Source organism: Oryzias melastigma, unplaced genomic scaffold (genome assembly GCF_002922805.2).
Source record: "Oryzias melastigma strain HK-1 unplaced genomic scaffold, ASM292280v2 sc00296, whole genome shotgun sequence".
Lineage (NCBI taxonomy): Eukaryota > Metazoa > Chordata > Actinopteri > Beloniformes > Adrianichthyidae > Oryzias > Oryzias melastigma.
The window spans coordinates 80,137-93,007 of NW_023416911.1; the positions used below are offsets into that span (position 1 = coordinate 80,137).

The following is a 12,871-nucleotide window of genomic DNA, read 5'->3' on the forward strand; positions in this document are numbered from 1 at the left end:
GGCTTAAGAAAATCATGGTCTGGCCTCTGTAATACATTTTGTGTAGTTTGAGGGGCATTAGCCTATGACTAAGTTAATTAGCATCTGCCGTTGCTTCCTGCTTGTTGGAAGCTGTCCTCCTTAGAGAGGTTGACATGATGAATTCTGTTTTTAAGCCAACTAAATAGGGTTTTTTGTTTGGATATGTAGACGATGATCTGGTTAAGGCTTTCTACTCAAACATTCCGTCACTGGAGGTTCTTGTAGGCGAACTTAAGGTTGATATAAAATTATTCCCTAAACGCTATGCAATAGAAATACCATGGTAAAACCAATGCACTATGTGAAGTGTAGAGAGATTTGTGGTCATACACTCACCTTCACCAAAATGTCAGGACAGGTGACAACATCCCAGACTGTGATGGTGATCCTGGAGAGGAGCAGACTTGAAATATATTGTTCTTTTCTTTTTTTAAATTGTATAAAGTACAGTTAGTAATGAACAAAACCCACACAGAAATACTTACCAGAACACAGAGTAAAGTATTCCCATCACCGATCCAGCCAGTCGAAATGGTGTTGACAGACAGGCGAAAAAGGGGAAGTACACCAGCCCCAATTCTAGAGCTCCGATCAAGAACTCTATAGCTACATTTTCAGAGAATGGTTCATTCAATTAAATTAGCACAAGCCACCTGTACACTGCAGTGGTGATGAAACTAAACTGGGTACCTATTGCCCAGGCAGGGAGAATAAAAGGCCGGAATTCTTGCCGAAAGAACAGAATGGCAGAGTTTGCCATTGCACCAAATGCAAAGCCGTAGGACCAGCGGTTGCTGAAGCTGCTCAAAGTATCCAAAGGCCTGCATCATTGAGAAGACAAAACATCAGAAAAACCTGAAGGTTGAAGTATTGACACAACAGCACAGATAAGACCACAGAGATTTCTGGAAATATTATTCAAGTTCCACTCCAATCATCTTTTGATCTCATTTCAAAGCGTTCCCAGTGGTCTTTTGGTTTGGGGTGGGACCTTGGTAGTCACCGTTTTTGTTGTGGCGCTGTTAGGTTGGGGGTACGAGGGGCTGTAAACTAGAGCATGTAAAACAAAGAGATGTTGGTAAATGAAAGTAGGCTTACTCCACACCAACAGTTCCGTTCACATCTCAGAGATGAATTTCTAATGACCTCCTGCCGCTCTGCAGAAACTATGTTCTAGAAAATGACTTAGGTTTGTTGATTTTTGCTAAAAACATGATAATTAAAAGACCACTATGAAATCTTTTAAATGAGATTAAAAAGTGACCGGAGTGGGATACTAAGTTCTAAATGATTGAAGGGTTTTAATAGCTTTAACAATTCATTACTTCAGTGCTGCTTTCAACTTACACCACCACAGCAAAACGTCCTCCCAGGAAGGGCACCCTGTTGTCAATAAAGAGCTTACGGCTTCGAGTTTGGAGGAATGACAACACTCCTGTAATCAGCACCTGGGGAACATATGACCCCTCGAATGAACATAAAGTTACAGCAACGATCTTAGTGCTGTTTCTGACAGATCACTGTCAGAAATCATCGTCTGTCGACCCAAACTACGCGCATTGGGCTCTTCTGTTCATTTTATAATTCCAGGATAAGCATTATAGGGATTTCAGTGTTTCTTAATTGTTTTAAAGGGTCTATACTTTGCTTTTTTAAAGTCTTTCACAGTAAACTATATCCATATGTAACCACATATTACATTTGGCACACTAAAGAACAAATTATTTATGAAAAATTAGTTATTTTTGTGAATTCTTTTCCTACACAGATGTAAGACACCTCAATCTCTGAGGCTCCGCCTTTCGCTCGTAGAACCGCCCGGTGGCCCGGCGTTAATAACAAGTAGGCGTTTGAGGATCGGCTTCAGCCAACAATACGGATACGGAGTGCCGCAGAGGCCAGACCAAACTGGATGCAGTGTGAGTGCCTCTCACAGTCTTCAAGTTATGTAAAGTCTCTGGCGTCTGCACCAGAGCTGGACCAGTACCGGACCAATTGCAGTATGAGCCCCGGGGTTAGACCCGACGGATATTGGAAACAACACAATTGAAATGTATACATATAAAATTAGAGTTTTTAGCTGAACAAAAGTGTGTATTTGAACTTAGGAGGTTCTGAGGTAAAAAAAAAAAACTAGAAGTCTTTGTTTGTGGGTGACGACATGAAATGGACGGCACCCACAAGGAGAGAAAGGTGATTCCTTAAAGATCAAGTCGTTTTACTCCCGGGTATTTCATAAATAAATTGTTTTTTAGTGTTTCAAATGTAATATATGATCATATATATGGATGTAGTTCAGTCTGAACTTCTTAAGAATAGCATGGTGTGAACCCTTTACGAAGTCAAATTAACAACTTACTGCTGGAATGAGTGAAAAATGAAGGAAGATGTCCAGAGAAATTGTATGTCGGCATCCATCCCCATCGTTGGCGCTGTAAGAAAAAAAAAGTGATTTAATATTAACCAGAAAGAGAACAGAACAAAATGTTAGTATGCTAGTACCCAGTCTGGATAAATGCAAAGGCTTGTGTAAAGGTGCATTCACACCGAACGCAATTCGCGCAACAACTTTGCATGCCCCGCCCTCTTTCACCACGAAGCGAATTCGCTGCTCACTGCCTGTCAAAAAATGTTGTACTGGTGCATCTAACTCTTTTTCTTAGGTGCACCAGCACAAGAGTTTGGTGCACCAACCTTCTCGACTACATTGCATTTAACACCACACTTATATATGGTCTTTTTCCTATTTTTATTTGGTGTCAATATACAGACTTGAGACTTGAAAATGATTAACTTAAAAACTGGTAAAAATAAAGCTCTTTATTTGAAACACAGTTCTACGATTATGATAAACTAAACATTTAAATAGTATTAAAAATAATTTTAAAAAAGTGCTGTTTGAAAGAGCTTAAATTTGTGACAGTCTCCCTGTTCTGTCCCCACAGCAGCAGAGCTCCCTCCACGACGCCAAGCATAGTGGAGCTGGCTTGGTTGAAAAACTGGCGCTTTGTGCGGCAGGCTGACCAGCAGACAGAGAGCTGCTGCAGTGTTGGGAGAGAGCCTGCTCGAGCCTCCTGAACTCCTGGATTTTTATTTTTTAAGACAGTATTAAAGAAATCCTCTGGTTACCTCAAAATAATCTCACTGTCACTGTCAATGATAAATCCAGGCCACACCTCTCCCACCCCTCCTTCTTTTTTTTTTTTGCGTTTTTCTAATCTGGGCTGAGAGAGGAGACGGCCTCCAGCTGTCCTGGCCAATAAGCTCAACCCGCTGTAGTTTTTTCACATCAAATCAATATGTAACGGAACAACGGACGTTAGAACATTCTACCACACTGTCTGGTCATGAGTCTTTGTAAAATTCAAACTGTTCTCACATATTGGACTGTAATGATGATTGATCTTAAAGGCCTCGTGCAGTGGCAAATTTTTTTTTTTAATTTAGAAAGTCAATGGAACTTGGAAAACGAATCTGATAAAAATATTCACTTAAAATGATCCAGCGCGATTTTATTGATCATTTTATTGATCATTTTATGGTCGTGCACAGCTTTAAATTTGGGCGATAGGTGGTGATGGGCGGGGGCTGCGCGTGACGTCACTTCAGGGATCCCAGAGTGTAAACAACAATGGCGGACGATTTGAGAAGTGACGTAGACCACGATGTAGAGGATATTTCTTTGGATGAAGGTGATGAGCCTTCATCAAACACGGGAATTTTAACGACACAGGGTTCGGAGGGTGTACAGCCCTACCAGTTTGAATAGAATAGAATAGAATAGAATATAAAACACTTTATTAATCCCTTTGGAGGTCCTCAGGGAAATTCAAGTACCAGTGTCCGTACAGCAGTAAAATACAAAATAAGTAAAATAGAATAACAAAATAAAGTAAAATAAAATAAAATAGCAAAATAAAGTAAAATAGACTGAATACAAAGTAAAATAGACTGAATATAGCTAAATATACAAGCTATATTCAGTCTATTTTACTTTGTATTCAGTCTATTTTACTAGGAGGTTTCCTCATCTTAGGATACAGGGGCTTCGGATGACGATGGTGAAAGCTCATACAGCGATGACGCCGAGAAGACGATCAAACTTGACTATTTAGAGGAAGCAAAAGTCGTAACAAGGTTTCCGTAGGTGAACCTGCGGAAGGATCATTACCGGAAAAGGAATGGCGCCGCCGCTGCCGCGGAGCGTCCTTTGTTGTCCTCCTCCAGGGCCGAGGCGGACGGAGCCCCCCCCACCCGGGTCTGCTGCTGCTGCGGCAACGGGTGGGCTCGCTCCCCCGCCGCCCTCTCGGCCTCCCTCGCCCGCGCGCAACCAACCCCTGCCGGCCTCACAGCCCCGGGAGGGAGTAAAAACCCTGTGTGCGGGCTCGGCTGCCGGCGCCGGATGACCGTCCGGCGAACCCAGGGCGCCCCCCATGCCCGGCCCGGGGCCTAGGAACCGCAAACCCCCCTCAGCGCAGCGCGGCGGCCTCACCCTGGCCGTCCGGCGCGCGCCCGCAAGGTGCCCGTACGCCCCCCGCGTTCCTCCTCCGGAGGGCCGGGGAGGGCTCAAAGCCTCCCCCTGACCGGGGAGCGCCCCTCTCCTTTATTAAAACGGGAAATTCATGAAGGGAGACCCCCTTCTTCGGCACATTACTGCACATAAATAACACAAACCTATTCACCATTATCCCGTTCGAATCCCCAAATCCACGGCAGTCCAAATTCTATTATGTTAAGTAATTCCATGCCCAGAAAATCATCACAACACTAGCGGATCTAGCTGGATGTTCCTGTACTGACGTCACACGACCTATGACCTACTTATCGGTGGCTGCCCAAAATCTGAGCGACCGCGCTATCTTTGAACGCTTGAAGAGAGTGCACGGGGCCGCGGGTGACAAAATAATTATACGGGGGTTCATTTGTGACATAAATACTAATGTTTTATTGCAGTTTAGGAAAAATCACGATTTTCACCGCACGAGGCCTTTAAGCTATGTCAGGGCTCAGTCTCCCAGTTTCAGCTCTGACCACCAGAGGGAGCCCTCTCCTGCGTATTGACCTCCTCAGCCACTTCCTCACTCCATATCCCATCAGTCAACGCTCTCCCTCACTGCAAACCCAAACAGTTGCACTGGCTCATAACTATTAAGGCCACAGAACTTAAATGTCATTTTGTAGTTGATTCAACTATAAAGTTTTAAGCTCTATTAGGATTAATTCAAATTTAACTCAGTGAGGCTCAATATTTTAAAGCTTTCTTGTGTGGAGCGCTCAAACATTTTAGGAGCACCTGAAGTAGCGTCGCCATGTTCTGGTAGGGGCCTTTCGTTTTCTCATGTGTCCTCAGTCACCCATGTTAAATTAACCGAATACGGCATTGCTAAATGAATCTTCGACACTGTGTTGTTTTTTTCCCCACTCCAAGACACCACAACCTTGTTTTTCATCAGTCTCATCGTCGTTTTTTTTCGTAAGTGGAAAGTAACATTAATGGTTTCTTTTGAATGAACTGCTTCAATAATGCGTTTATTTTACAAACCTGAATGTGGTTTTATTGTCGTCAAACATCCATATTATAATAGTTTTTGAGGTTGCTAAATGTGACAATTGTGCATTACTTCGTCACAGCAAAAGTTTTTGGCTGGCAGTCCAGTGAACCTGAAGGTTTTACAGCGAGGAGTTTACAGAGAAATTAATTAGCTGTGTTATGCTGCAGTCAAGCTAAATTCAAATGGGATTTGCGAACGAAACTCGTGTCAGACGCCCGTCTTTCTGTCAAGTTTCAAGTGTCAAGGGTCAAGTTTTTTGCTGGACGGTTGTCCAAAAAACATGGCCATGATGAACTCGAGGCTCCAAACACTTGTGGGAGGAGTTACCGCCAAAAGTTGTTTAGCCTGATTGACTGTACATGTCATTGACAATGCACAGATTATGTCCAGAGAACAGCTGTTAAGAGCTGTACCAAATCATCGGTAATCATGATTGGGATGCGATCATTCAGAGTTCTGTTTCCTCCCTCCTGACCGATGCTTCAACCACTGGACTCTGGTGGTCACCAGGATTAATAAAACCGTTGTTTCTATGGTTTATGGTTGCCAATTGTGAGTGAAATTCCAAGCCTCTTCTACTAGAAGCAGCTCGGGAGAAGCTGTTGAAGAAGTATTCTGTTTGCATGTGCAGAAAATAAAATGCCGGACTGCATGAGAGGTTCCCTCCACTACCTCAAATGGACCGGTCTGCTATAGAGTCTACTATAGCCCGTTCGTCCCAGGAATGAGAGCATCTGCTTAACTGTCTGCGGCTGTAGATGCGAGAGAACAGCAGACCTGTGATTCCTGCTCATGTGTGTGCAGAACTGGTAGCCAAACAGGCTTGTTTCAGAGACCCCACAGGTGGGTTGAAATCAGCATATGCCTTAGTGGAAGAACAGCAGAGACATCTGGTCACTTTGAAAGCTGAAAGGATGGAAGGGTCTCAGTCTGCTCAGAGAGCAGAGGTTGTAGCAGTCATAGAGGCATTAAAATTGTCAGCTGGACAGAATGTGAACAATTATTCTGACTCAGCATACGCAGGAGGAGCAGTTCAAGTGTAACCGCCTTGGTAGCAAAGAACGGGGTTTTTGACAGCAGGACAGAAACCCATAAGACATAAGGAGGAAATGCAAGCAGTGGCGGAAGCTTTGCAACTTCCTGCCAAGGTAGCAATTATAAAATGCAAAGGACACGACACAGGGGAAACACCCACAGCCAGAGGAAACAGAGCAGCAGATGAAGCAGCAAAACAAGCTGCAGGTTTTGTGACAGGAAACATGGTGATGATGTCAGAAACAGGAGCTCCTTCACTACAGGATCTGAGCATAGAACAAGCAGAGGCTAGTGCAGAGGAAAGAACAGTGGGGACAACCAGAGGAGGATATCAGACACCAGACAATGTCTGGAGAGGACCAGAAGGGAGGCCAATGCTACCCCTGCAAATGAAACAGAGTGTGCTCCAGGAAGCACATGGAGTGGGACACGTGGGAAGAACACAAATGATGATTAATCTCAGACACTGGTGGCATCCTTACATGTCACAAATGGTGGAAAACTTTCTCTCTGAGTGTGCAATTTGAAGGGAGCATAATGTGAAGCCAGGGGTAAAAGGTACATTCAGGAATTTTCCCGGAAGTGACAACCCCTGGTAGAGAAATAATAATTGATAATACTGATATGATCGATCAAGTCAGAGGATATTGATACCTCCTGGTGTTTGTGGACGCATTCTCAGGGTGGCCTGAAGCATGGCCGGCAAGGAGGGAACACAGCAAAACTGTAGTTAAATGTTTGGTGAATGACTACATACTGATACATGGATTTCCTCGAAAAATCCGGTCAGACAATGGCACACACTTCCGGTCAAAAGACCTGAGAGAAGTGGAAAAATGCTTGGGACTAAAACATGCATATGGAACAGTTTACCACCCCCAGTCCCAAGGGAAAGTTGAAAGAATGAACAGAACCATAAAAACCAAATTGGCAAAAAAAATGTGCACATCAGATTAAACTGGGTTGATGCTTTGCCTCTAGCCCTCATGTCAATAAGATGTTCTGTCTCTCGAGCATATGGTTACACCCCTCACGGGCTCCACACAGGTCGGATGTTCTCGGGGCCACAGACCACCAGCCCTGGACAGCAGATGCACACCTCCCAACCGGTATATCAGGTACATTATCACATTCTTACCAAACTGGTTCAACGTCTTTCCAGGTTACCCAAACCATCGGCTGGTGAAAAGGGAGAAGAAGGAGCCGATCCAGAGGTTCGGTGGGTGCTCCTGAAAGTCCTAAAGCGAAAGTGGAATAAACCCAGGTGGACTGGTCCATTCGAAGTAGTGGAGAGAACCTTTCACGCAGTTCGTCTGAGAGGTAAAGGAGAGCGCTGGTGCCACTGGAGCCAGTGCACACCCGCAGACGTTCCCTCACGACCTCTGGACCAGATCAACCGTGTTCTAGAGGAGGAGGAGCTCGCTGGGCCACCCCTGCTTCACTCGTGAAGGCAGGATCCAAAAAGGAGGAATAATCCTCAAATCCACGAAAAGGGGCATAATAATCTCCTTGGAACAATGGTACAAAACGTTGCACCAAGAGTGGCTGTATAACAGCACCAACGAAGTGACTGTCTGACAGCACCAACAAAATTCTGGCCTTAATCCATCAGAAGTTGGAGGTGAGCGACAAGACAAAGTGATCAACCGCGCTGATCACCTAGCCCACCTATCATCCTTTCAATTGTGTTGCGATCGAGCTCAGCTCTCAACACTCGTTAAACTCTAAAGAACTCAGGACAAGGACACACAAAAAAAAAACCTCTGGCATGTAAGCCACCATCATTTAATGCCAAACATCTTTCTTTTATAGGTTAGTCTTATATTGGTTTCTATTACGCCTTTTCACACTTAGATTTCTTGTTCTTATGTTCCATTCTTTGGGTCCTACAGGTCCTGTTTATGTACTATGAGGTTACTGCTGGAACGGCGCCAGAGTAGCAGCACAATTTTTCCCACTAACAACATAGAGTCTTCTTTTCCCGGATTTTCTAATCACCTGTGGGTTTTTCAGTTCTGCACATAATGTGTACATGACATGAAAGTATAAAGCATTAACTATTAAAATTCTTCTCCAGCTACTTTTTCTCTATTGTAAATTCGTTCCTAATGGTCTTTTTATTATTACTGTTGTTTTTTATAGCGCTAAATTTCTGACAAAACTCTCCTACAAGCATATATCAAACTATATAAGGCTCTATATGGTATGGCCCCATCCTATATTAGAGATCTCATAGTTCCTTACCAACCAGTCAGAACACTTCGTTCACAAAATGCTGGACTGCTTGTAGTTCCTAGAATTTCTAAAAGTACAGTTGGAGGTAGAACCTTCAGCCATCAAGCCCCTGTTCTATGGAATAAGCTCCCAGCTCATGTCAGAGAGGCAGGTACAGTTTCTACCTTCAAAACTAGCCTTAAAACATTCCTCTTTGGACAGGCGTTCTGCCAGGCTAGCTAGTAATCAGAGAATATTCCCTCTCATGTGGTCCTTGTGAGGCTAGATTAATAAATTAATATTGATGCGTTTAAATATAAATTTAGATTTTCTATCATGGTTATTATCCAGATCAGCTCTGGGGTTCTGTTCTCTATTCTCATCTACTTCTCCTCTCTTCTATTCTTTATTATTTATTGTATTTAGTTCTCCATGCTTTTGTTGGTGCAGTTCCATTCACATGTTGTTCTTCTTTCCCACTCTCCTCTGGGGAGCGGGAGAGATTTCAGATCCCCGGTGGATCGCCCACACTACCACTCTTGGCAGTGGACCACGCCCCCGACACCATCCTGCATCTCTGAGTGAGAGTGATTCCTGCTGGGTCGTCTGTCCTCCTGCTCCTGGTCGTGGACTGCACTTCTGCTTCATCTTGACTATGGACTTCATCATCACTCTTCCCTCAGCTTTATCTGAATGAACTCTTAGATACGTAGTTGTAGAAGCTAATCTTTCTTTAACTGTTCTGGTATCTCCTGTCCGTCCTGGGATAGGATCTCTACTTCATGTGGGAATCCCTAAGGTTTCTTCTTTTTTCCTGACTCGGGTTCTTTTAGGAGTTTTTCCTTACCGAGAGGGAGGGTCTAAGGGCAGGGATAACCTGTTTTATTTAGTCTTAGTTTTTAACTATTGTTCATATTTTGAAGCCCAATGAGGCAAATTCCTTTGTGATTTTGTGCTACATAAATAAAATTGAATTGAATAGAATTCAAACTCCACACACGCAAGAAACATTCAAGGGGGGCGACATTCAAGGGCGCGATCTCCACGCCCGCTCCTCTACTCCTGTACGATAGTGAAACCTCTTCTCCGCACTGGTGGGAGTATTGTTATGCTCCTAAAACTAGTTCCACCCCCTCATGGAGGACTGTGTGTTCGTGGAGCTTCCCCTGCACGCCCGTGTGAAACTCAATATTGACGGAAAAAAAACAGATGTATCATTCATTTTTCAAATGAAAACTAAAAAAGGGTGGTGGTGGGGGGGTGCTTTATTTAATTATCTAGCAATTTTAAACTTCTATAATTACACAAAGGATTTTTTGATATTCCCATTAAAAAAAAGAAAAATAAATGAAGCAAACATAATGAACATTTAAATTCATTTTCTAAGAGTTCCTCTTTTTGTGTTTTCCCACCTGGTGATTCAACTCGTTTCTCAGAAAATTAATGTAAACATTCACATGTTTGCTTCATTTTTGACTTTTAAAAAAAAGGGGAACATCCAAAATGATTTGTTTTACTACAGTAGTTTAGTAGTACTGTGGTAGTCTGTGAAAGAATACTTTCACAGACGATCAGGAGAGGTCACAGGCAATGTTCCCTCTAATTTTTTGTGCGTCTGAGCAAACACAGAAACTCACTGAGCGCTCCTTCGACCGCCATGAGCAACAATGAGGGTTCACTCTGTATTCACGTCTATATTTCAACTGTCTGAAATCTCTTATCCTAACAAGTCATGTAGCTTATTAAAAGAATGAAACTAATAAATGTTCATCAAATTGTGTTCAATGTGAGTGATTTACAACAATTACAATGAAAAGTAAGAAACATTCAGGAAGTGGGTCCTGCTGTCTGGGAATACATTCAAACTCCACTTTAATTGTTTAGGACTTTTCCTGCTACAAAGAATCTTGAAGTGCTTTCCATAATAAATAAAAGAAAGATACAAATAGTAGTTAAAATAGCAAACATACTGTAGCGTCCGTCAGGACGCAATGAAGAGGCGGAGGCGACCGTTTCCAACCGCGAAGCTTTTAATAAACTTGTAAACGGTTACTGTCGGCCGTAACCACGCCGAATACAACACAAACGATAAAGTGCTCTCATTGGCTCGTTCCTCATTACATTCCTTCATGCTCCCGCAACCCTTCTTAGATTCTCCTGCTCCTCCGCCCACCCCCAGACTCATCCAATCACACTGGAGCATCAATGTAACACAGAACACATTAACAGAGCATTTTGTCCAGAGTTAACTCGCGTTTAATCGCAAATTATTATGTGGCCTTTTTTTAAGGAAAAAAATGTGTGCTTCATGGAATTTAGCAGTTCTACATTAATTATGAAAACAGGAATGACGAAATTTATAGTTTTCATCAGAAACACTTTATTTTGTAACATTGTATGGAGATACTTTCTTAACAATAAAAGGCTGTAACATAAAATGCCTACTTTTCTTTTAATTTTATTTTAATGATCACATTTTTACTATTTCTTTTGATTGTTTCTTTTAATGTTTTATGTAAAGCACTTTGATTTGTCTCTGTACATGAAATGTGCTATACAAATAAACTTGCATTGCCTAACAAAAGCCCAAGTCCAAGTGAAGGGCATTTTAAATTCTAAACTTAAATCAACGTTCAGTAAAATAAAATAAAAAACATCAAAAATAACATTTCCATAACACTTTCATGTTCATTTTTTGTCAGGACCAAATCTTTTCCTCCTCTGCTGAACTGCAGTAATACATGAAATAGAGATTTATCATTTCCAATTAACTTTTGTTTTTTAAAACCTTAAAGACTGAGAAAAGCGGGATACACTGTGGATAGTTTGACAGTCTGTTACTGCCGCCGTGTTGTCTGGCTGCAGCTCAGCGGAGCTCACGTGATGAATATGCCGGCAGACAGACCGCTATGCTGGGGCAAACCTCCAGAACATTTAAAACGTTCCCCGGTCCGCTTGCTGTTCGGAACGTCGGGGGTCCGCAGCTCTCGGCGCTGGACGCGAGCCGACGTGGTACTGGACGCGAACCGGAGCCGGGTTAGGGTGCAGGAGCTCTCCAGGTCCTAGCGCCCCGGTCTGCAGGCTGCAGCCAGGGGTAGTTGGGTTGGAGACCCGCCCGAGATCGAGTGAGAGCAGCCGGTGAAAGAGGGGCGGGACGCCCGCGCGCGGAATGGAAAGGCACGTATGAGAAAGTCCGCGATTAATGCGTCAAAAAAAATGTCGGCATCAAGCACACGTCAGATTAATGCGTTTTACAACCCTACTTATATGATAATGTTATTTAAAGTTTAGAATAAATTTTATGTTGTGCGCAGAATAGATTTGCTGTGCGCAACGGGCGTGGGAGCAGTGCGCAATTGCGCACGTGCGCAGCTTAGAGGGAACATTGGTCACAGGAGTGTAAAAATACTCCCACGAGCGTGGCGAAGAGGTTTCACCAGCGCACAGGAGTAGAGGAGCGGGCGTGGAGACTGCCCTGCACCTGTGGAACGTTCCTTGCATTTGTGGAGTTTTAATATACGCCCATGGGGGACTTGTGGAAGAAATTTAATGCCATAGTTTTTAGCCACAATCAAAAAGGCATTGTTTTTTTAAAGACCTTTTTTGCACATTGATGTTACCATAATTTCTGGACTGTATAGCAGCTCATGATGCTTTTCTCCTTTAGAATCCACTGGAATTGCGCTGATTGTATTAACAGTTGAAAAGTTAGAGTGCGTTTAAGATTTTATGTTTAAGAATCACCGGCAATACCTCAGGTGTTAAAGAGTTAACAGAGTAGAGACACTCCCCAGAATGAACTGGTCCGTACTGTGACAGTTTGTGGTTAACTTTTCTGAGGTGCCAGTCAGGTCTCTCTCCTGACATATAAGATATCAAAATCCTCTGTCACAAACAATGTTATCCACACCCTTGGCCCCACACACACACAAAGTCCAGAGTTCATTTAAATCTTTTTTACTTTAGTTTTTCTTTTTCTTGCAAGGGGGATGTTGCTTGAAAACACTAATTCAAGGCCACGCTGTGATTGTGATCCTCTTGGTCTCGTT

General features: G+C 43.1%; 1 protein-coding gene across 2 annotated transcripts in view; it reads right to left on the bottom strand.

Annotated features, from left to right (window-relative positions):
- LOC112141525 (stimulated by retinoic acid gene 6 protein-like) overlaps positions 1-12,871 on the bottom strand; it is an 84,154-nt gene that overhangs the window by 58,098 nt on the left and 13,185 nt on the right. For both annotated transcript variants that reach the window (XM_024264688.2, XM_024264687.2), the window contains exons 2-6: positions 2,381-2,453; positions 1,369-1,469; positions 712-842; positions 507-627; positions 358-409 (exon numbers count right to left, since the gene is read on the bottom strand). In XM_024264688.2, coding sequence (XP_024120456.1) covers positions 358-409; positions 507-627; positions 712-842; positions 1,369-1,469; positions 2,381-2,453 — 478 coding nt within the window. The remainder of the gene's footprint in view (positions 1-357; positions 410-506; positions 628-711; positions 843-1,368; positions 1,470-2,380; positions 2,454-12,871) is intronic.